The sequence below is a fragment of the Strigops habroptila genome, chromosome W (genome assembly GCF_004027225.2).
Source record: "Strigops habroptila isolate Jane chromosome W, bStrHab1.2.pri, whole genome shotgun sequence".
In the NCBI taxonomy this organism is placed as follows: Eukaryota; Metazoa; Chordata; class Aves; order Psittaciformes; family Psittacidae; genus Strigops; species Strigops habroptila.
This window is the reverse complement of record NC_044301.2, coordinates 17,082,473-17,106,853: the sequence shown is the minus strand read 5'-3', so window position 1 is coordinate 17,106,853 and position 24,381 is coordinate 17,082,473. Positions and strand designations below refer to the sequence as shown.

At 43.9% G+C, this 24,381-nt stretch overlaps 1 protein-coding gene across 1 annotated transcript in view; it reads left to right on the top strand.

Annotated features, from left to right (window-relative positions):
* LOC115619181 (Golgi phosphoprotein 3-like) overlaps window positions 1–19,244 on the top strand; it is a 44,788-nt gene extending 25,544 nt beyond the window's left edge. Inside the window, exons 3-4 of the mRNA XM_030511227.1 lie at window positions 4,710–4,824; window positions 18,629–19,244. Of these exons, the coding sequence (XP_030367087.1) occupies window positions 4,710–4,824; window positions 18,629–19,053 (540 nt within the window). The 3' untranslated portion in view covers window positions 19,054–19,244. The remainder of the gene's footprint in view (window positions 1–4,709; window positions 4,825–18,628) is intronic.
* Window positions 19,245–24,381: the final 5,137 nt, after the last annotated feature.

Below are 24,381 nucleotides of genomic sequence, written 5' to 3'. Positions count from 1 at the left end.
TATTTGAGGTGTGGCCTCACCAGTACCGAGTACAGGGGGATGATCACTTCCCTGGCCCTGCTGGCCACGCTATTTCTGATACAGGCCAGGATGCTATGGGCTTTCTTGGCCACCTGGGCACGTTCTTGGCTCATATTCAGCCAGCTGTCAACCAACACCCCCAGATCCTTTTCTCACCGAGCAGCTTTCCAGCCACTCTTCCCCAAGCCTGTAGTGTTGCACAGGGTTGTTGTGGCCCAGGTGCAGGACCTGGCACTTTGCCTTGTCAAATCTCATATGATTTTCCTTAGCCCATTGATCCAGCCTGCCCAGATCCCCCTGTAGAGCCTTTCCTGCCCTCAAGCAGATCAACACTCCTGCCCAACTTGGTGTTGTCTGCAAACACGAGGGTGCACTCGATCCCCTCATCCAGATCATTGATAAAGATATTAAACAGAACTGGCTCCAATACTGAGTCCTGGGGAGCACCACTTGTGACTGGCCACCAACGGGATTTAACTCCATTCACCACCACTCTTTGGGCTTGGCCATTGTTCCGCTGACAGGCAGGGTATGCCAGAAAATGACCACACACTAGCTGTATAATATGCACAGTTTATTAAACAAGCACACTAAAGTAAATAAGCACACTGATGCAAATTGGGTATATGTCTATATATATAGTTAATAAGTACAATAAAGTAAATCAGATATATGTAAATGTAAAGTGCAGAGGAAAATTAGCAATGTATCAAATCATTACTGCATAGAGAGAACAGAGATTAAGAAGAAATACATCACCAATTACCACCAAATCATCATCCAGGCCCGCACTTCAAGCTGGGAAGCCCTGTTGCAGCTGATCTTGGGAGTCTTAGGTAATAGGGAAAATTCCTACACGGTGAGTCCACCCATAGGTGAGGCTTTGGCTTCGGCCACAAGAGGGTCCTGCTTTTATACCCTTAGAAGAACAACCAGCTTTATGCCAGATCTCTAATTGTTTACTCATGGGGCCATGCAGTTTCTCATGATCTCACTGTTATCCACGCTGAGAACATTGGCCAGGTGCCCCAGTGTGGCCAAGTATGAAGGTCATAGGACAGCTGCACACCTGTTTTCCTGCCTCTTTCCAACAAACGGTCACAATGAACATAAACATATATACTCTACTGGATACACTTTGACAAAAACATACTTTGTTATGTCTCTCAGTCATGAGAGGGAATCAACTCTCAGCTAGGTTCCCATCCATTACAGCCATCCAGCCATTTTTTTACCCAGCAAACAGTACACCCGTCCAAGCCATGAACGGCCATTTTCTCTAGGAGAATGCTGTGGGAAACAGTGTCAAAGGCTTTATTGAAGTCTAGTTAACATCCACAGATTTTCCTTCATCCACTAAGCAGGTCACCTTGTCATAGAAGGAGATCAGGTTAGTCAAGCAGGACCTGCTTTTCATAAACACCTGCTGACTGGGCCTGATCACCTGGTTGTCCTGTGCGTGCCACATGACAGCACGCAAGATGATCTGCTCCATAACCTTCCCCAGCACCGAGGTCAGACTGACAGATCTGTAGTTCACCGGATCCTCCTTTTGGCCCTTCATGTAGATGGGTGTCACATTTGCTAACTTCCGGTCAACTGGGACCTCCCCAGTTAGCCAGGACTGCTGATAAGTTATTGAAAGTGGCTTGGTGAGCACTTCTGCCAGCTTCCTCAGTACCCTTGGGTGGATCCCATCCAGCCCCATAAAATTATGTGTGTATCTAAGTGGTGTAGCAGGTCGCTAACCATTTCACCTTGGATTATGGGGGTTTCATTCTCCCTGTCTCTGTCTTCCAGCTCAGGGGGCTGGGTATCCAGAGAATAACTTACTAGTTGTCTTACTATTAAAGACTGAGGCAAAGAAGGCATTACGTACCTCAGCCTTTTCCTCATCCTCTGTCACTACGTTTCCCTCCGCATCCGGTAACGGCTGAAGATTCTCCTTAGCCCTTCTTTTGTTGTTAATATATTTATAGAAACCTTTCTTATTATCTTTTATTGCAGTAGCCAGATTAAGTTCTAAATGGGCTTTGGCCCTTCACATTTTCTCCCTGCATAGCCTCACAACATCTTTGTAGTCCTGAGTTGCCTGCCTCTTCTTCCAACGGTCATAAACTTTCTTTTTTCCTGTTTTCTAGCCAAAGATCTCTGATACCAAATTAAATTAGTATTTCACTGTATATAGAGACTTAGACATAGACAAAGCTACAAGGACTTTCAAGATAAGGAAGGCATTCAACAAGAGGACCAGATGTCTTCTTTCAAATCGATGTGGGCCTTCCTCCTGTTGATAAGGCCTGAGAAATAGGTAAACAGCTGCAAAAGAAAACAGCTACAGGAGCCTCTCAGGGTCATAAATTAGCCCAAACAAGAACATGTAGGTAATTGGAAAGACTAAACACACATTCCAATGTCCTTAACTAATGGATTTCCATAAAAGAGTAAAATGAGTGGGATATTTCTCCCCAAATGACCACCACGACCCCCAGAGACCATTCCTCAAATTCACAGTGCCTGCGCCGCAGCCTTATCTACCCAAATTACCATATGCACTGAGTAACAAGAATTGGGTGTGCACTTCACAGAATTATGGTGAATATGTATATAATGAAGATATATAAGCTGTAAGCTATCTCTTTTTGGTGTGCATGATAGGCAGAGCGATCCCCCATGCACCTGGTACTGTAATAAGGTAATGTCGGTTTCTAACCTGTCATTCTGGTTGGAGAGTTTATTTCCCGGATTTCGGTGACAGTTTTTGGCGACCCAGATGGGACCCTGCATTGGGAGTTTGGCAGACTGGAGGAATCACTAGAGCTCCAGCACACACTGAAGTATTTTTGAGGAGATCTTTCAATTCCCTGGTCTGGCAAGTACTCCGCACATTTCCTTCTGACAAATAGGTAAAGACATTGTCCTGGCTTCAGCTGTAACAGTTATTTTTCTCCTTCTTAGTAGCTAGCACAGTGCTGTGTTTTCGACTTTAGTCTGGGAACAATGCTGATAACACATTGATGTTTTTAGTTGTTGCTAAGTAATGCTTACCCCGATCAAGGACTTTTCAGTCTCATGCTCTGCCAGTGAGGAGGGGCACAGGAAGCCGGGAGGAAGCAGAGACAGGACACCTGACCCAAACTAGCCAAAGGGGTATTCCATACCACAGCACATCATGCTCAGTATATAAACCAGGGGGAGTCACCCGGAAGGCCCAGTTCATTGCTCAGGTCAGGCTGGGTATCCGTTGGTGGGTGGTGAGCAATTGTATTGTGCATCACTTGTGTTTATTGTTTTCCTTTCCTTTCCACTTTTAGTTTCATATTCTCTCCTCTTGTTATTTCCCTTATCATCATTATTATTATTATTAGCAGTGGTGGTAGTAGTTTCGTATGGTACCTTAGTTACTGGACTGTTCTTATCTCAACCTGTGGGATTTACATTCTTTCGATTCTTCTCCCCATCCCTCCAGGAGTGGGGGGGAGGGAAGAAGGAGGGGAGTGAGCGAGTGGCTGTGTGGTTCTGAGTTACCAGCTGGGCTTAAACCATGACAGACATTAACTTTAAGGTATTTGCTTGCACGTAGGTTGCACTCAGTGGTAATACGCAGTGCTGGGCTAAAAGGGTTTGGTACAGGTTTGCTGCTGGCGTTAGATAAAGCTGTACGTTACTATGGGGATGCCTGAAGTACAGCTCAGGTTTTGGAATTTTGGGTACCACAGTGGATGGTGCAGGACAGTCTTTGCAATCCCAAGGGGAAGGGATTCCAAAGCATTCTCCTTTAGGTTGTATCCTAAGGTACTGGAAGAAGTTTGGGGGTGACCCCTTGATGCGTACATTGGTGGCCAATGTATAAGTTAAAAGGTTGGGAGAAATGGCTTGTTAACATAACTGTTGGTTATGATTTTGCAAGTGATGCTGTTTTGCTGCAGGGAGGCAAAGTGGGGTGAATTACCATATGTCGATTTATTCTTTGATTTGCGGAGTAATTCAGATTTGTGAAAAGGGTGTATACATATACCTGAAGATCCTATGGTATTAGCATTGGAAAGGGATAATAAGCTCAAGAGCGCACACTGAAGCCAGCTCATGTTAAGTTTCTCATCAACCAACACCCCAAGTCCTTGCTGGTCAACATGTTCTTTAGAGCTGTAAACTTATAGATATTGTCTTGAACCTATTTTTATCCATCCATGTATGGAAGAAAAACACTATGTTTCCTCCTTTTTCACTTTCTAATTGATTTCTCAATTTTACATGGCCTAATTGTTTAACTGCAGTATTCTGAATAAATTGACTTGAAGCAGTAAAATTGACTGCCATCAGAGAGCAATTTGACACTGTTAGTATACTTTGTTTTGGGGAGGAAGTAAAGGACTTGGCCAGGTTAGTGGATTATCTTCCTTAAAAAATTAGGTATTAAGCATGTTATTAATACTATAGTTTTAGTCAATTAAGGTTAATTTAAGTTCTAGATAACTTAAGACTTAACGTAGCTTTGTAATTAAAATCCTAAATAGTTTTTTTAACAACTAGGTATTTTTTAAACTTGCATATATTTAGAGAAGATTCCTCAATCTTTAAATTTTTCTTTGGTTCTGATAACAGGTAGACTTTTCCAGTTTTTATTGTTGGATATTTATGGTATATTAATTAAGTCAAAATACTTCCTGTGTTTTATTCTATCCTAGGTGATTTGCAAATCAGATGCTCCTACAGGGGATGTTCTGCTTGATGAAGCTCTTAAACACATAAAAGAGACCCAACCTCCTGAAACAGTACAAAATTGGATTGAACTGCTTAGTGGTAAGCCTTGAACATAATCTATTCCCCCCCCCCCAAGATAATTATCTGGCATCACTAGAGATTATACTGTAGGATTTTGGGAGAGATAGTATGCAAAAAACTTAGTCTGTCCTCTAGAATAGTCTCTTGTTGATTGTAGCCTTTAATCAAATAAAAGTAACTGTTGCTTTTGACTTAACTTGGTACAGAAAGGATCTAGATGGAAGTGTCAGAGGATATCTCTACTCTGTGGAAGAGGTGTCTTCTGCTGACTGGAGTAAATCAGGACAGCACCCTGGAGATATAACTGCCTTTCTCTGTAATTGGAAATTAGGGTTAGTGGAAGTTTGGAGTATAGCTGTATAGATTCAGTATTCAGATCTTTTGATAAAGGAGATAAGGAGCTCACCGTTCAGATGTAAAAACTGAGGGTGATTTGGCCATTAGTCATAAAGAGACAATAGAGTCAGGAGTTCTTTCTATTTTTCCATTAACTGGCAAAATGTAACAAATATTTTCAAATATTAGATACTTCTAGTTATTCAAAACAAAGTCTTCAAGATGAGTACTTTGCACACAGCTCTTCTTGTAAAGCTAATAAATTGTTGCCGAAAAAATGAAATGTCAATTAGATTTCATCTTTACAATTGCAGTTAACACTTTTCATATACCTCACCAATGTTTGTAATCTCAGGCTGCATAAATTAAAATGAAATTAACAATGACCATTAACATGCAATGCTTTTATTTTTGGTTTGGTTGGGGGGGGGGGTTGTGGTTTTGGTTGTTTGGGGTTTTGGTTTTTTTTCCCTGTAGCCAAAATTCATCACTAAGGTTTGTCTGTTTATACAAAACACACAAAATGCTGCTTCCCTGGAGTAGATCAGAGCTGTACTTAGTTGTGCAAACAGTGCAGGAAGAAAACCCATTGTTTTGGGAGGTAGGGGGTAATGAGACTTGAAGTTGTCTGTCTAAATCTGTTACTTGTAACAACAGATAACTAAGAGTTTCAAAAATGAGCAAAATCCCTCCAGCTTTCTCTGCCTTCTTGTTTTCATTATGTTCTTCCCATTTGTCCTGTACCACCTGGAGCAGCCTTCCTTGCATGCTCACATACAGTTCATACTTGTACCCTTGCCATCCCTTCCTTCTTGTTCCTTGACTGTCAGGCAGAGGGGGGAGAGAGGAGAACAAAGCAGCCCTTGTCAGTAGGGGGCATGGCTGCTGCGTAGCCTTGCAGTTTAGTTCTTGCTCAGCTCTCCTTCACTTTTACAGCCTGCACAAACATTTTTTCTTGTCCCAGATACATAATTTGTGCTGACATTTCACCTTCTCTCACAGTGCGGAGCACATTCAAAAAAGGTCAACTAATGAATGAACAATGTTGTAGGTTTTTCTTGAGCTAAGCTAAGGTTTTCCTGACCTGATAATTTTTGGTTGGCTCTGGGAAGATAGTTATTGTCACTGCTGTGGCTTGAGACTTAGATCAATAATTTTTACTTACACATGGGTATTTAATTACTAGTTCTTGGACGGCATTAGGGTTCTTTGTGTTTTACATGGTTACAGAACTGCCCTTTGAAGACAAATATTTTGGTTTTCTTTTGGGTTGTTGATAAACTCTTAGAATTTTTCTTTAGGGCCTTATCCTGGAAAATAGCTACTCTATCCATAATTATCAGTGATGTGAAGAGTGCTGCTTGAAGTTAGTGTTCAAAGCCATCATGGAAATATTTATATGGACATTTAAGGCAATGATTGTCAGGCTGATCTTGTTTATAAGATAACCTCTAAGGGAAGCAAGTATAGGTAATACAGAAGTTTGGATCAAAATGTCAGGTCTTCCTGTAGATCTAATAAGCATCTGTGTTTAAAGCAAGTGCCTATGTAATTGAAGATATTGGTCACAAGGTGTCACCACAGTACTGATTTTTATTATTGTATAGCCACATCCACTTAACAAATTTAGAATCATAGAATCATAGAACAGTTAGGGTTGGAAAGGACCTTAAGATCATCGAGTTCCAACCCCCCTACCATGGGCAGGGACACATCGCACTAAACCACGTCGCTCTGAATCTCTTCTCCGCCCAACCTGTAGCTGTGCCTGGGATTGCCCCGACCCAGGTGTAGGACCTTGCACTTGGCTTGGTTGAACTTCATAAGGCTGGCATTGGCCCACCTCGCAAGCATGTCCAGGTCCCTCTGGATTGCATCCCTTCCCTCCAACGTATCAACCGAACCACACAGCTTGGTGGCGTCGGCAAACTTGCTGAGGCTGCACTCAATCCCACTGTCCATGTCGCCGACAAAGATGTTGAACAAGATCGGTCCCAACACCAATCCCCGAGGGACACCACTCATTACTGTTTTCCAACTGGACATTGAGCCATTGACCACAACTCTTTGTGTGCAGCCATCCAGCCAGTTCTTAATCCACCAGGTGGTCCATCTATCAAATTGATCTATCTCCAATTTAGAGACAAGGATGTCGTGCTGGACAGTGTCAAACGCTTTGCACAAGTCCAGGTAGATGACGTCAACTGCTCTGCCCCTATCCATCAGTTCTGTAGCCCCATCATAGAAGGCCACCAAATTGGTCAGGCAGGATTTCCCCTTGGTGAAGCCATGTTGGCTGTCACCAACCACCTCGTTGTTTTTCATGTGCCTTAGCATGTTTTCCAGGAGAATCTGCTCCAAGATTTTGCCAGGCACAGAGGTGAGACTGACTGGTCTGTAGTTCCCTGGGACTTCCATTTTCCCCTTCTTGAAAATGGGGGTTATATTACCCTTCTTGCAGTCATCAGGAACTTCACCTGACTGCCATGATTTTTCAAATATGATGGACAGTGGCTTAGCAACTTCATTCGCCAGCTCCTTCAGGACCCGCGGATGGATTTCATCAGGTCCCATGGACTTGTGCACGTTCAGGTTCTTAAGATGGTCTCAAACCTGATCCTCTCCTACAGTGGGCCTGAGGTCTTCATTGTCACAGTCCCTGCGCCTGCCTTCCAAGACTTGGGCAGCATGGTCAGTGCATTTGCCAGTGAAGACTGAGGCAAAGAAGTCATTAAGAACCTCAGCCTTCTCCAAATCCAGGGTAGCCAGCTCTCCCGATAGCTTCCAGAGAGGGCCCATGTTGTTCCCAGTCTGTCTTTTGTTTGCTACATACCTATAGAAGCCTTTCCTGTTATCTTTCACATCCCTTGCCATACTTAATTCTAACTGCGCCTTAGCTTTCCTAACCTGGTCCCTAGCTTCCCGGACAATATCCCTGTATTCTTCCCAGGCCACCTGTCCTCGCTTCCACCTTTTATAAACTTCTTTTTTCCCTCTAAGTTTCCTCAGCAGCTCCTTATCCATCCATGGAGGTCTCCTGGCCCTCCTGCCGCATTTCCTTCTTGTTGGGACTCAACGCTCCTGAGCTTGGAGCAGGTGATCCTTGAATATCAACCAGCAGTCTTGGGCCCCCCTGCCCTCTAGGGCTTTATCCCATGGAACCTTACTAAGCAGGTTCCTGAAGAGGCCAGAGTCTGCTCTCTTGAAGTCCAGGGCAGTGAGCTTGCTGCATGCTCCTCTCACTGTCCTGAGGATCTTGACCATCTCATGATTGCTACAGCCAAGGCTTCCCTGGAGCATCACATTCCCAACCAGCCCCTCCCTGTTGGTGAGCACGAGGTCAAGCATGGCACCTCTCCTTGTCAGCTCCTCTATTACTTGCATGAGAAAGTAGTCTTCCACACAATCGAGGAACCTCCAAATTTCCAAATTTAGAAAAATCAAGGAAATTACCTCTGCCCTGTGAAACACGGTAAGGAAATTAAACCTTAACCTTAATCTGTTTAGTCGTAGTAGTGTTCAATAACCAGTGATTTTTTAAAAAAGCTTTCTGATGTAGAAATTCTCACATTAGTTATGGGAAAAAAAAATATCTCTGTAAGAAATACTTTACGCTGTTTCTTCCTTCGCCTCTTAAAATGCATAGGTACTTTTATATCAGGAGGGGATTTTAATACTTTGTCGTGGTTTACCTCTGCGTTGCCAGTTGCTCTACTTCCAGTGATGCAACCACCCCACAGGGCATTTGTCACCATCCATGAGTCAGTACAGAGAGAAAGTACTGGCCATTTTTCTCGTTCAGCAATGTCCAAGGCCAGCTTGGACATTTCACCTCTGCAAACTGACTCGATTCACCCTCTCCTTCAGCAGTTTCTGCAACTTGTCGCAGGGGACTCCACACAGCTGCCTTCCATCTCCGATGCTTTCCCACAACTCAGTAGGACCCATCAGTAAACAAGGAATATTGCTTCTCACTCTCTGACAGTTCATGATATGGTGGGGCCTCTTCAGCATGCATCACCTCCTCCACTGGTGACATCCCAAAATCTTTGCCCTCTGGCCAGTCCATAATGGCTTCTAAAATTCCTGGACGACAGGGATTTTCTATTTGAGTTTGTGGAGTAATTAACGCGGCCCACTTACTCCATGTAGCATCAGTTGCATGATGTGTAGAGGAGACCCTGCCTTTGAACATCCAGCCCAGCACAGGCAACCGGGGTGCCAGGAGGAGCTGCGCTTCAGTTCCAATCACTTCTGAAGCAGCTTGAACCCCTTCATAGGCTGCCAGTATCTCTTTTTCAGTGGGAGTGTAGCCGGCCTCAGATCCTCTATATCCCCAACTCTAAAAGCCGAGAGGTCGACCTCGAGTCTCCCCTGGAGCTTTCTGCCAGAGGCTCCAGGTAGGACCATTCTCCCCGGCTGTGGTGTAGAGCACATTTTTCACATCTGGCCCGGTCCGGACTGGTCCAAGGGCTACTGCATGAAGTCTCTCTTGTTTAATTTGTTCAAAGGCTTGTTGTTGCTCAGGGCCCCATTTGAAATCATTCTTCTTCTGCGTCACGTGATAGAGAGGGCTTACAATCAGACTGTAATTTGGGATGTGCATTCTCCAGAACCCCACAGCACCTAAGAAAGCTTGTGTTTCTTTCTTGTTAGTTGGTGGAGACATTGCTGTTATCTTGTTGATCACACCTATGGGGATCTGGCGACATCCATCTTGCCGTTTTATTCCCCAAAATTGAATCTCCTGTGCAGGTCCTTTGACCGTACTCCATTTTATGGCAAAACCGGCCTTCAGCAGGATTTGGATTATTTTCCTCCCTTTCTCAAAAACTTCTTCCGCTGTATCACCCCACACGATAATGTCATCGATGTATTGCAGGTGTTCTGGAGCTTGCCCCTGTTCCAGCGCAGTCTGGATCAATCCATGGCAGATGGTAGGGCTGTGTTTCCACCCCTGGGGCAGTCGGTTCCAAGTGTACTGGACGCCCCTCCAAGTGAAAGCAAAGTGTGGCCTGCAGCCTGCTGCCAAAGGGATTGAGAAAAATGCATTGGCAATATCACTTGTGGCATCCCACTTGGCTGCCTTTGACTCCAGTTCATGTTGAAGTTCTAGCATGTCTGGAACGTCAGCGCTCAGTGGTGGTGTGACTTCATTCAGGCCATGATATTCTACTGTTAGTCTCCACTCTCCGTTAGACTTTTGCACTGGCCATGTGGGGCTATTAAAGGGTGAGCGGGTCCTGCTGATCACTCCTTGGCTCTCCAGTCTACGGATCAGCTTATGGATTGGAATCGGGGAGCCCGTCAGTACCCTTTTGGGTCTTTGAAATACCCTCTCCTGAGATAGTCTATGCCAAGGATGCATGGAGTGTCTGGACCAGTCACAATGGGGTGCTTTTGCCAGTCCTTCCTAGTTAGGATGATTATATTCCTGTGGGACTCATGTGCCAGGCCATCTGATCCACACAGTCCAGTAAACCCAATTGTCCCTCTCCTCCACCTGGCTGGAGGCAAGGCCCCTCTAATAGTGATCATAAGATTGTCCACTTATGTCTTGTAGAAAAGGATTAGTATTCCTTATCACAGGAGTTGGAGTAAAATCAGCTCTTCCACTCCATCTGGGAAGCTGCTTACCAGAGACTGGAGCAGCAACTTTCATGGGAGGATCATCCTTGACCATTGTTCTCCTCTTCAGTTCACGCACCCGTTGCTCCAGAACTGAGGTAGGTTTTCCATCCCACTTTCTTATGTCTTCTCTGTGATCCCGTAGGTAAAACCATTGGGTGGCCCGTGGCGTGTACCTCCTATATTTTCTCTCTTGGGCAGTAGGGCACCTTCTTTTAATAGCTGAGACAGGGATTTGTACCCTTGGGGAGCTGGATAGATTGGATGGATCATCTCTCAATTTTTTGAAATCCTGGGGCAGTTTTTCCATAGCTGAAATGATGGAAGGGATGAGATTTTCTTTGAACTCTCAGAGTTGATGTGTCACTTCATCCACTCTTGGTGGTGCTGCGTCATTCCAAGTCATTGATGCCCATGAGTGGACATATGATGGTGGCGCACTCCGTGTAAGTTTCCGCCACATGGGTCACGTACATTTGACTTCATCTGAATGTTCGAATGCATTCCCGGCATCTGGCCTTTGATAGATCATCTCTAGAATGGCTCATTCCCTCAGGGACTGGATGCCTCTCTCTATCGTGGTCCAGTTGGCTGAGTGACTCATAACATCATCCTTGTAGGGAAACCTTTCCTTCACAGGTGCCAGGAGCCGCCTCCAAAGGCTGAGGGCTTGTTTCTCTTTTGCAATCACTTTGTCAATTCCTCCTTCCCTAGCAAGTGATCCCAGCTGCTTGGCTTCCCTACCTTCTAGTTCGTGACCGTCGGCCCCATTGTCCCAGCATCGGAGCAACCAGGTGACAATGTGCTCCCCTGGAAGAAGGGTGAAATCTTTTCGCATATTCCGCAGCTCGGTCGAGGTCCGGGGTTGAGACGTCACCTCTTCTTCTTCCTCTGATTCACGTAGTAATAACTCTTGTTCAGATGCTGTCCCCTGTAGTCGGCGCATTGGGTCTTCATCTTTCTTTACTGCACGGGTTGCCCTTTGTGCCTCTTATTTGGTTTTCTCCTTGCTTACAGGGGCAACCAATATTGACACTAATTGGCCATTTGGTTTAGTTGCAGTGTTTTTCACTGTGGTTGGAGTGGCTGCACTCTCTGCCACTAGGGTTGGAGCGGCTGCAGTGTCTGTCACCGGGGTTGGTGCACCAGCTGTACTTGGCGGTTGAGTAGCGCCAGCAGCTGCATTGTCTGTTGCTGTTGGGGTTTGAGTAACTGTTGTACATGTCGCTGGGGTTGGTGTAGCTGCAGTGCTTGGAGTTGGAGTAGCTGCGTTTTCTGTTGTGGTCCGGGTTTGAGTAGCTGCTGTGCTTGTCACTGGGGTCGGTGTAGCTGCTGTGCTTGGGGTAGCTGCGTTGTCTCTTGCTTTGCCATCAGATCCAGGGACATCTTTTTCCTGCTCTTTATAGAACAGGGCCCTTGATTCATAGAACTCGTTTAGGTAGTTGAACTTCTTTAGGTAGTTGCACAGCTTCCAATAATCACAAAAATTCTGTTGCATGTTTGATTTGTCTTCCTTGTGTGGTAAAAGTCCTCGTTCTTTCCAAATAGCACTATGTGCATGAACTACACCAAAGGCATACTTAGAGTCAGTCCATGTATTTTTCTGTTTATCTTTTGCCAACTCCAAAGCCCTAGTCAGGGCTATTATTTCTGCTTTTTGTGCAGATGTATTACAGGGCAAGGGTTTTGCTTCTTTCACTCATGAGGTTGTGGTTACAGCATATCCTTCTTTTCGTTTAACGTTTTTCATTAAGCTACTGCCATTGGTAAACCAGGAATCTGCATTTTCCAAAGGTTCTTCTTTTAAATCTGGTCGACTGGAGTATACAGTTTCTATTGTGGTCAGACAGTCATGAGTTAATGGTTCAGTGGAAGTCTCCAGGATACCATAATCATGATTCCAAAGTTGACACCATCCTGTCATTCCTAGGAACGTCCGAAGGTCTTTGACTGTAGTTGGTTGTGGTGTCTGACAAATAGCCTCCTTCCGAGTGGCTCCAAGTTCTCGTAGTTCTCCTGTTATTTCGTATCCTAGATAAGACACTCGAGTCTGGATTAGTTGAGCCTTTTGTTTGGATACTTGATATCCACTTAATCCTAAGAAATTCAACAGCTCTACAGTCCACTGAACATATTCCTCTAGTTTCAGTAGCAATTAACAAATCATCAACATATTGCAGCAGGGTTCCCATCTGAGTAGGTGTCTTCCAAGACTCTAACTCTCATGCCAGTTGGTTTCCGAAGATCGTCGGGCTATTTTTAAATCCTTGAGGTAACACTGTCCGAGTTAACTGAGTTTTTCTCCCTGTGTCAGGGTTTTCCCATTCAAAAGCAAATAAATTTTGACTCTCTTTTGCTAGAGACAGGCAGAAGAATGCATCCTTTAAGTCCAAAGGACGGTAAACCATTTTTGGTTATTGTTTAATTTGGTTAACAAGGTATATGGATTAGCCACTACTGGATGAATATCCTCCACAATTTTGTTGACTGACCTTAAATCCTGAACTAACCTATAACTCTTCCCATCTGGTTTCTTTACTGGTAAAATGGGAGTATTATATTCTGATTTACATTCAATCAATAATCCATACTTCAAGAATTTATCTATAATTTCTTTGATTCCTTTCCGATTTTCCAATTTTAAGGGATATTGTTTTATTTGAACTGGGTGGGCCTCCCTTTTTATTTCTACTTTGACAGGCAAAGCATTTTTTGCCTTACCTGGAACCTCAGATGCCCATACCCCCAGATATACCTGATTAAAGACTTCTTCTATTTCAGGGAGGTCCTCCTTTTTCGCTTTTCTGTTGAATTAAAGATAAACTCAGGATTTCAATTAATTGTTCATCCTTAACTCTTAATTCCATTTCTCCTTCCTTAAACGTTTCCAAATGCTCTAGTAAATCTCGCCCTAACAAAGATTTTGGAGAATTTGGCATATATAAAAACTTATGCATTCCTATTTGTTTCCAGTTTGTGCTTTAAAGGTTTCAAAAAGAATGTTGGGTTTTATTTTCTTGGCTGCCAGTAGCCCTCACAACCATAACAAACTCTTTTGCTAATGGGGTCAAACTCTGGTTTAACACTGAGTAAGTTGCTCCTGTATCCACTAAAAAGTCCGCCTCATTTTCTCCAGTCCCTAGCTTCAATTTAACCAGTGGATCCACTAGGGTAGATTCCCCAGGTCCCTGTCAATCCAGCTCCAATTCCATCACCGGAGCTATCTATCTGGGCATTCTTCAACTTAGGACAATCTTGCTTTCAGTGTCCATTCTCCTTACACTGGTCTGATCCCACAAGAAAAGGTTTTGCTCTTTCACTTCTTCCTGACATTCCTCCTCTACCTCTGCCCCAACTTCTTGTGCTAATTCCTCTACCAATCCCTGCCTGTCCTAAAGCTGCCACTGTGGCTGTGGCTATAGTATGACCCAACCTTTTCTTCTCTATCTGTTCCCAGTTTCTGTATACTCTCCACACTTCTTCTGTCAATTTTTCTGTATCACAATTATCTGTTTTTTTAAACTTCTGAAGCTTCTCTCTAACATCTTCTGATGATGGCCCTAAAAATAGATTGGCTACCTGGTGCTTCCCTTCCTCTGAGGAGGGATCTAATGTAGTGAACTTTTACACTGCTGCTTTCAACCTATCCAAAAACTCGGTGTTTCGGCTTGCCCTTGTTTTATAACAAATAGGGCTGACCAATTTACTGTTTTTGGAATTGCATTTTCCAATCCAAATTTTATCCAATTTTGATATTTTTTTCAAAGCAGCATAATCTGCAGGCATATCATAGTCCCAATCTGGTGTTGTGGTGGGAATATGATTTTCCACTCTGCCTGCTAATGATCCTGCAGTAATCTGAGCACTTAATTACATGAGTGCAGGCAGTTTTTAACACCAGCTGTTTTTCTGTTTCAGTTAATGCATCCAGCATTACATCTACTTCTCCCCAGTCAGGATCTTGGCTTTTAATGATTAACTCAAAACTTTTGCCACTCTGTTGGTTTCATATTACTCATTTTATACACTCACACACGGGATCCCACCAGACACACAATCTTTTAAAACAAAGACAAATTCCAGCTACACCAACAATGATTAGTATTATAATCATAATATATATATAATCTCACATTCTTTCTGCCACTCGGGATGATTTCTTAAAATAAAGAACATGTCTGCATACATTACTTCATCCCATTTTCCATGTTGCCTTAAAAACAACATTAATTGTAACAAAGTGTTATAATTCAAAGTTCCATTTTTTGGCCATTTTTCCTGATCTTCTAATGTATATAATGGCCACCATTGATTACAATACCAATGTTTTCTTGTTTACCGATCTGCCCGGACATCCCCCGATCTCTTTCCAATGACTCAGAATACAGCCCAATGGGCTCTTTTTTAATATTTCCCCACCTTGTTGATTTCCCATTAGGATTATTCTGTATTCCCAAGTCTATATTAATTTCCACTTTATAACCCAGTGTATACCATACGGACACTAGCAGCCGGGTATATGCCTCTGCCTATGCAGCTCTTGCCACAATTTACGGGAGGCACCACACAATAAAGCTCTCTTTTTCACTACTGGTCTTTCAATCAATATCAGAAAGAATACCTTAGTGTGGAGATGGTCCTTGTCTGCTCCCGCAGTGATTCAAATGAGTTGAGGGGTCCCTTCAAGAAAATTCCCTGGGGGTACCCAAGGGAGCCCTCAGTGGGTCCTGCAGCCGAGCAGAGAGGGTCCCATCTGGGTCACCAGATTGATTCGTAGAACTCGTTAAGAACTCGCCAACAAAGTTTTAAGTTGACAAGCAGGTATTCTTTATTGCGGCGCTGGGGAACACGGGGGATAGCTTCTCCTAGCGTGTCCCATCCGAGCATCAAACAAACTGTGATTATATCCTTGTTAATTATACATATTCATTACATTACATGCATATTTATGAAGTTACTTATACATGGCATCAAATTTCTAGATTATTCTTCCCGCATGCTCACTCTATTATGGTAGTGGTCTTTGGGACCCCTGGTGGTCATTTCTTCATCATCTTCCTCTTCATCACCTTGTCCTTTGGCTAAACTTCAAGTTTTGAAAGTCCTGTTGTCAAGCCAACTACCACTAGTCCAGTTCTGGCTGGTCATCGTGAAACATTTACCCAAGATACTTTCTCACTGTCATCTATTACAATATATTATTTTTCAATGTCATCTATTATAATATCCTATTTTTTCAATGTCATCTATTACAAGGCCACAAAGTCTAACTGAATTTAACTCTTTACAGAAAATTCGTACTTCTTTATCTCATCCCTATAGGCATAGGCCAAGCCCCAGCACATTGCAGCTAGTTGTCCCTCTCTGGTATTGCCAGAACAACAGCACACCTCGTCTAAGTGTTCTGCTAATTTTTTTGTTTAGGAGTGAAATTCCAAAGCACTGGAGGGGCCAACTGGCTTAAGTGCTTCGCCATACGATCCCACACACCCTGCCACTCATGACTGTACAACCTCAGGGAGGATCTCTTGGTAGTATTCTTAAATAGTCATTTAACCTTAGACAAGACCTGAGCCAGACCCTGCTTACCTTTTGAGATTGGACATGATCGGGCATTCTCATGGTGGTCATGCCATAGTAAAAACATGGAGAGCATATGCAGCAACAAGCTGGTTCCCAGCAAAAGGAGTAGGATGCTTTCAAGGGCATTGAAAGGATATTCAGGATCTTTAACTTTTCCAGAATCTACTCCTACTGTAAATAGTTTGGTGGGGGACTGGAGAGTGTGAGGGAATATCTCCTCCATAGGTGTCCTGGGTTCAGCTACAGCAGTCATTTTTTCTCCTTCTTAGTAGCTGGTGCAGTGCTGTGTTTTTGACTTTCAGCCTGGGAACAACGCTGATAACACCGATGGTTTTAGTAGTTGCTAAGTAATGTTTACTCCAACCAAGGACTTTCTCAGTCTCATGCTTTGCCAGGGAGGAGGGGAAGCCAGGAGGAAGCAGAGACAGGACACCTGACCCAAACTAGCCAAAGGGGTATTCCATACCACGGCACGTCATGCCCAGTATATAAACCAGGGGGTGTTACCCGGAAGGCCCAGATCACTGCTTGGGTCGGGCTGGGTATCGCTTGGCAGGTGGTGAGTGGTTGTGTCCTCTCCCCTTGTTGTTTCCCTTGTCATTATTATTATTGGTGGTAGCAGCAGTAGTTTTGTATTATACCTTAGTTACCGGACTGTTCTTATCTCAACCCATGGGAGTTACATTCTTCCGATTCTCCTCCCCATCCCTCTGGGAGCAGGGGGAGGAAGAAGGGGGAGAGTGAGCGAGCGGCTGCATGGTTCTGAATTACTGGCTGGGCTTAAACCATGACAGTTCTTTGTGATGCCCAACATGAGTCACGAAGGGTTGAGATAACGACAGATCTGACCAGAGTGTGTCTAATCATATTTGTGATAAGCACTCATTGTTTTGGATTAATAGTCACTCGTCACAATGTTGATTTGTTGGCTCTCAGAGTTGTTGTGCTTGATCTCAGAGTTTCAGCATGTCGTACCTTACTTGCAGCCAATATTTGCTGGTTTAGTGTTTATCGGCTGGGCGGCCTGGGCTACCAGCCGGTAACTCAGAACCATGCAGCTGCTCGCTCACTCCCCCCCTTCTTCCTTCCCCTGCTCCCGGAGGGATGGGGAGGAGAATCGGAAGAATGTAACTCCCATGGGTTGAGATAAGAACAGTCCGGTAACTAAGGTATAATACAAAACTACTGCTGCTACCACCAATAATAATAATGATAAGGGAAATAACAAGGGGAGAGGATACAATTGCTCACCACCTCCTGACCCATACCTAGGCCGACCCGAGCAGCGATCTGGGCCTTCTGGGTAACTCCCCCCAGTTTATATACTGGGCATGACGTGCCGTGGTATGGAATACCCCTTTGGCCAGTTTGGGTCAGGTGTCCTGTCTCTGCTTCCTCCCAGCTTCCCCTCCTCCCTGGCAGAGCATGAGACTGAGAAAGTCCTTGGTTGGAGTAAACATTACTTAGCAACTACTAAAACCATCGGTGTTATCAGCGTTGTTCCCAGGCTGAAAGTCAAAAACGCAGCACTGCACCAGCTACTAAGAAGGAGAAAAATGACTGCTATAGCTGAACCCAGGACATACTTAAAATAAATACTTAGGTAGGCTGGACCTAAAATTTTAGCTTGTTAAATAAACTTTTAAGCAAAGATGGATTTCTCAGTGCTCAGTGACTTTAGCTTTCTCAGTAGCTCTTGATGCTGATTTTGTGCTTTTAAAATTCCCTGTTCTAAGCACATACACTCTGAAGTGCTCAGTTCTTCTGCCTTAACAGAAAAAAACCCAAAAAAACAAACAACCCAAAACATTAGAAATATTTTTTATAGAAACATCAAAGCCCTTGTGTAACATGTGCCCATGTGTAACGCACACACCCACACTCACGCAGTGCATGTCATTGTTTCACCTGGTGGGGGCAGGAAGGGAGAGAAGAGTGTAAACCTGAAGAAACAGAGAAATGAAGACATATAGGGTATGTGTTCATTAGCTTGTCTCTGCGGCAGAAAAATGGCAATGGCACTTCTTCCAGCTTCTGAATTGATAAAAGGTTGGAAGTAGACAAATGGGCAAGATTGGAGGAGATGCTTTTTTTTGTTTTTATTAACTCTTTCTTCATGACTGTGTGTGGTGTTTGGTTTTGGCACAATATCTTAGTGTAATAGTCAACTATATGAATTTGATAGCTCATTCTGCAATGGGGGGGGGGAATCACTGTAATAGTACAGCTTAAACTTTGCCTAACTCTTGGCTTTTTTGCTTGGGTTTTTTTTTAGGTGAAACATGGAACCCATTGAAGTTGCACTACCAACTACGAAATGTCCGTGAACGGTTAGCTAAAAATCTAGTGGAAAAAGGTGTACTGACAACAGAGAAACAGAACTTCCTTCTTTTTGACATGACTACGCACCCTCTCACCAACAACAATATCAAACAGCGCCTCATCAAGAAGGTTCAAGAAGCAGTTGTTGACAAATGGGTGAATGACCCTCACCGCATGGACAAGCGCTTGCTGGCACTTGTTTATTTAGCCCATGCTTCAGATGTTCTGGAGAATGCTTTTGCCCCCCTTTTAGATGAGCAGTATGATTTAGCCACAAAGAGAGTGCGGCAGCTTCTGGATTTAGACCCTGAGGCTGAATGTATGAAAGCCAACACAAATGAGGTTTTGTGGGCTGTTGTAGCAGCTTTCACAAAATAACTGTTCGGACTGAAATTTTCTCTTTCATGTAAACCAATTGTTTCTCTTCTATTAACTATTCATGTTTTCTGTCATTTGTACCTTCTCACATGATGAATCAGCTCTTATTTAATGAGAATTATAAGTAAGTAAGTGGTGCATTCCCTCCTTCTCTGTGTATCTGTATACAGGATTCTGCTGGTACAAGAGACCTTCCTGTTTAAAAACAACAGAAAAAGGTTTTATTGCCATATTGGCATTCTATTTCCTATTCAGTTTATCTGAAATACTTTATTTAATCTATTTTTCATCTTACTGTTATTGAAGTGGTTTAACATGGAAAGTGCCTCAAGGAGGACATGCGTATGCAGTTGGATCACTAGTCTCAGCTGACACAGATGTGTGCATCCATCAATACATCTGCAGTATAATTCATAACAGATTGAAAAAGGGCCTTTTAAAATCACCAAAGCTCCACATTGAAGTATCTGTCAGGACATTTTATACACAGACATTTTTTCAATTATATCTAACAAAATTACTTTAAAAGCAAAAATGCCATTAAGCAGCTTTGTCAATAGTTCCTGTGAAATGCCCCGTAAATTTTACTTTTCATGCAAGTCTCTTATGCACTTATGTTTTCATTAGAATGATAGCTGAGTTGAAAGGCTAGTGTAGAAAGATACAATTGTTTCATAAATCAGTTTTGGGATGGGATACATTCCATTATATTGTATGTATAGTTCAAATTGGATATTAACAACTGCCCCATCTTAGTATTTTGCAAGATCCACTTAGTTGTATACCCGGTGTCCCTTATTTGCTATCAGCCATTGCCATTTACAATCATAGAATCAACTAGGTTGGAAAAGACCTTTAAGATCATCAAGTCCAACTGTTCCCCCAGCACTGCCAAGGCCACCACTAAACTATGTCACTCAGGGCCTCATCTACACGGGGTTTTTTTTTTTGAACACTTCCAGGGACAGTGTTCCACCACTTCCATGGGCAGCCTGTTCCAATACCTGATCACCCTTTTGGCGAAGAAATTTTTCCTAATATCCAATCTAAACCTCCCCTGGCGCACCTTGAGGCTGTTTCCTCTTGTCCTATGACTTGTTACTTGGGAGAAGAGACCGACCCCCACTTCACTACAACCTCCTTTCAGGTAGTTGTAGAGAACGATAAGGTCATCCCTGAACCTTCTCTTCTCCAGACTAAACAATCCCAGTTCCCTCAGCCGTTCTTCATCAGACTTGTTCTCCAGATGCTTCACCAGCTTTGTTGCCCTTTTCTGGACCTGCTCCAGCATCTCAATAGCTCTCTTGTAGTGAGGGGCTCAGAACTGAACACAGTATTTGAGGTGTGGCCTCACCAGTACTGAGTACAGGGGGATGATCACTTCCCTGGCCCTGCTGGCCACGCTATTTCTGATACAGGCCAGGATGCTATGGGCTTTCTTGGCCACCTGGGCACATTCTCGGTTCATATTCAGCCAGCTGTCAACCAACACCCCCAGATCCTTTTCTCACCGAGCAGCTTTCCAGCCACTCTTCCCCAAGCCTTTAGTGTTGCACGGGGTTGTTGTGGCCCAAATACAGGACCCAGCACTTAACCTTGTTGAACCTCACGCAATTGGCCACAGCCCATCAATCCAGCCTGTCCAGATCCCTCTGCAATGCCTTCCTATCCTCCAGCAGATCAACGCTCCCAGCCAACTTGGTGTTGTTCGCAAATTTACTGAGGGTGCACTCAATCCCCTTGTCCAGATCATCAATGAAGATATTCAACAACACTGGCCCTAATACCAAGCCCTGAGGGACACCACTAGTGACTGGTTGCCAACTAGATGTGATACCATTTACCACCACTCTTTGATGGAAAGAAAGGCCTTCTATAAAGAGCATGTATGTGTAAGCTGTTTGTTTCCAGTGTCTACAGAGTTTGCCATCCAGGTATTCTCAGTCTATGCATTGCTTTTGATAACTAGTGTGTAGAAAGGGACCACTTTCTGTCATTGATTGTATTTTTTTTTTAATTCTCCCACCCCACCCCCGTATGGAAGAGACTCATGACAAGTACAATTCTTGAATGCAGTTTTTAATTTTGTTTGTACACAAATTAATGTTTGTCTCTTAGACCTTGCAATCTATTTTACACTTTAAAAACAAAAAGTCAGTCCTAGCAGGTGTTGCGTATAAATGGCTAGCAAGTAATGACTGCAGTTCAGATGATTAAAATTTCTCTAATGGGATGTTCTGCTATATTTTAATTTTTTTTATACAATTATGCTGATTATCACACTATTGTAAAAAAATATATATATAAAACTTTGGTTTTTTAAAATTGCCTCTTTGCCACTGCTTGTTATCTCCCATTTAGTTCATAGTGTAAATATGTATTGAACAAATTAAGCATTGATTTTTTTTCCTCATAACAATAAAGATTTATAGTGGGGCTTACAGGTGTTTAGAAACATTGTTGGGGGTTTTTTTTTGTTAATATTCAGAGCAAGAATACTAGATGGTATATAACTGTAAAGTTGAAATTTAAGGGATCCCTTAATCTGTACACTAGCTTTTTACCTACAGTAAATAAACTATGATCTTAAAAGTGCCTGAAAGAGAACAAGCATGTAATTTTTTTATTCTAATTAGAAAGGTTTTATTGCTTAACTGAAATCTTTAGTTAATATCCTTCTTCGAAAGGAAGAGATTATGTTAAGTAAATCAAACTGATGTAATCAGCAGTGTTGCTCAGATCTTCACGATTCATGGCTAAGACAGTTAGATTATGAGTGTGCAGCTGTGCCTGCCATAGGTAGACCTCGTCTATCTTGAGCACAACTCTACAGACTCATCTGTGACTGGACTTACTTACAATTTTGCACTTCATTTTAAATCACAGAATCATATAATAGGGTTGCAAAGGACCTTGCACTAAACCATGTCACCCAAGACTCCATCCAACCCGGCCTTAAAAATTGTCAGGAAAGAGCATTCACAAATTCCTTGGGCAACCCATTCCAGTGCCACTCCACACTCACAGTAAAGAACTTCTTCCTTATATCTAACCTAAACTTCCCCTATTTAAGTTTGAACCATTACCCCTTGTCCTATTGCTACAGTCCATGATGAGGAGCACCTCTCCAGCATCTTTGTAGGCCCCCTTCAGATATTGAAGGCTGCTATGAGGTCTCCACGCAGCCTTCTCTTCTCCAGGCTGAACAGCCCCAACTCTCTCAGCCTGTCTTCACACGGGAGGTGCTCCAGCCCTCTTATCATCCTCGTGGCCCTCTGGACTTGCTCCAACAGCTCCATGTCCTTTTTATGTTGAGGACACCAGAACTGTACGCAGTACTCCAAGTGAGGTTTCACAAGAGCAGAGTAGAGGGGCAGGATCACCTTTGCCCTGCTGGTCACACTTCTTTTGATGCAGCCCAGGATATGGTTGGTTTTCTGGGCTGCGAGCACACACTGCTGGCTCGTGTTCAGTTTCTCATCAACCAACACCCCCAAGTCCTTCTCCTCAGGGCTGCTCTGAATCTCTTCTCTGCCCAATCTGTAGCTGTGCCTGGGATTGCCCTGACCCAGGTGTAGGACCTTGCACTTGGCTTGGTTGAACTTCATGAGGTTGGTATTAGCCCACCCCACAAGTGTCTCAAGGTCCCTCTGGATGGCATCCCTTCCCTCCAGCGTATCAACCGAATCACACAGCTTGGTGTCATCGTCGGCAAACTTGCTGAGGCTGAACTCAATCCCACTGTCCATGTCACCAACAAAGATGTTGAACAAGACAGGTCCCAACACCGATCCCTGAGGGACACCACTCATTACTGTTTTCCAACTGGACATTGAGCCGTTGACCACAACTCTTTGTGTGCAGCCATCCAGCCAGTTCTTAATCCACCAGGTGGTCCATCTATCAAATTGATCTATCTCCAATTTAGAGACAAGGATGTTGTGTGGGACAGTGTCAAACGCTTTGCACAAGTCCAGGTAGATGACTTCAACTGCTCTGCCCCTGTCCATCAGTTCTGTAGCCCCATCATAGAAGGCCACCAAATTGGTCAGGCAGGATTTGCCCTTAGTGAAGCCATGTTGGCTGTCACCAACCACCTCGTTGTTTTTCATGTGCCTTAGCATGCTTTCCAGGAGAATCTGCTCCAAGATTTTGCCAGGCACAGAGGTGAGGCTGACTGGTCTGTAGTTCCCTGGGACTTCCATTTTCCCCTTCTTGAAAATGGGGGTTATATTACCCTTCTTGCAGTCATCGGGAACTTCACCTGACTGCCATGATTTTTCAAATATGATGGACAGTGGCTTAGCAACTTCATTCGCCAGCTCCTTCAGGACCCGCGGATGGATTTCATCAGGTCCCATGGACTTGTGCACGTTCAGGTTCTTAAGATGGTCTCAAACCTGATCCTCTCCTACAGTGGGCCTGAGGTCTTCATTGTCACAGTCCCTGCGCCTGCCTTCCAAGACTTGGGCAGCATGGTCAGTGCATTTGCCAGTGAAGACTGAGGCAAAGAAGTCATTAAGAACCTCAGCCTTCTCCAAATCCAGGGTAGCCAGCTCTCCCGATAGCTTCCAGAGAGGGCCCATGTTGTTCCCAGTCTGTCTTTTGTTTGCTACATACCTATAGAAGCCTTTCCTGTTATCTTTCACATCCCTTGCCATACTTAATTCTAACTGCGCCTTAGCTTTCCTAACCTGGTCCCTAGCTTCCCGGACAATATCCCTGTATTCTTCCCAGGCCACCTGTCCTCGCTTCCACCTTTTATAAACTTCTTTTTTCCCTCTAAGTTTCCTCAGCAGCTCCTTATCCATCCATGGAGGTCTCCTGGCCCTCCTGCCGCATTTCCTTCTTGTTGGGACTCAACGCTCCTGAGCTTGGAGCAGGTGATCCTTGAATATCAACCAGCAGTCTTGGGCCCCCCTGCCCTCTAGGGCTTTATCCCATGGAACCTTACTAAGCAGGTTCCTGAAGAGGCCAGAGTCTGCTCTCTTGAAGTCCAGGGCAGTGAGCTTGCTGCATGCTCCTCTCACTGTCCTGAGGATCTTGACCATCTCATGATTGCTACAGCCAAGGCTTCCCTGGAGCATCACATTCCCAACCAGCCCCTCCCTGTTGGTGAGCACGAGGTCAAGCATGGCACCTCTCCTTGTCAGCTCCTCTATTACTTGCAAGAGGAAGTAGTCTTCCACACAATCAAGGAACCTCCTGGATTGCTTGTGCTGGGCTGTATCGTCCTTCCAATAGATATCAGGATAGTTAAAGTCACCCATGAGGACCAGGGCTTGTGAACGCAAGGCCACACCTATCTGTCTATATACCACTTCATCC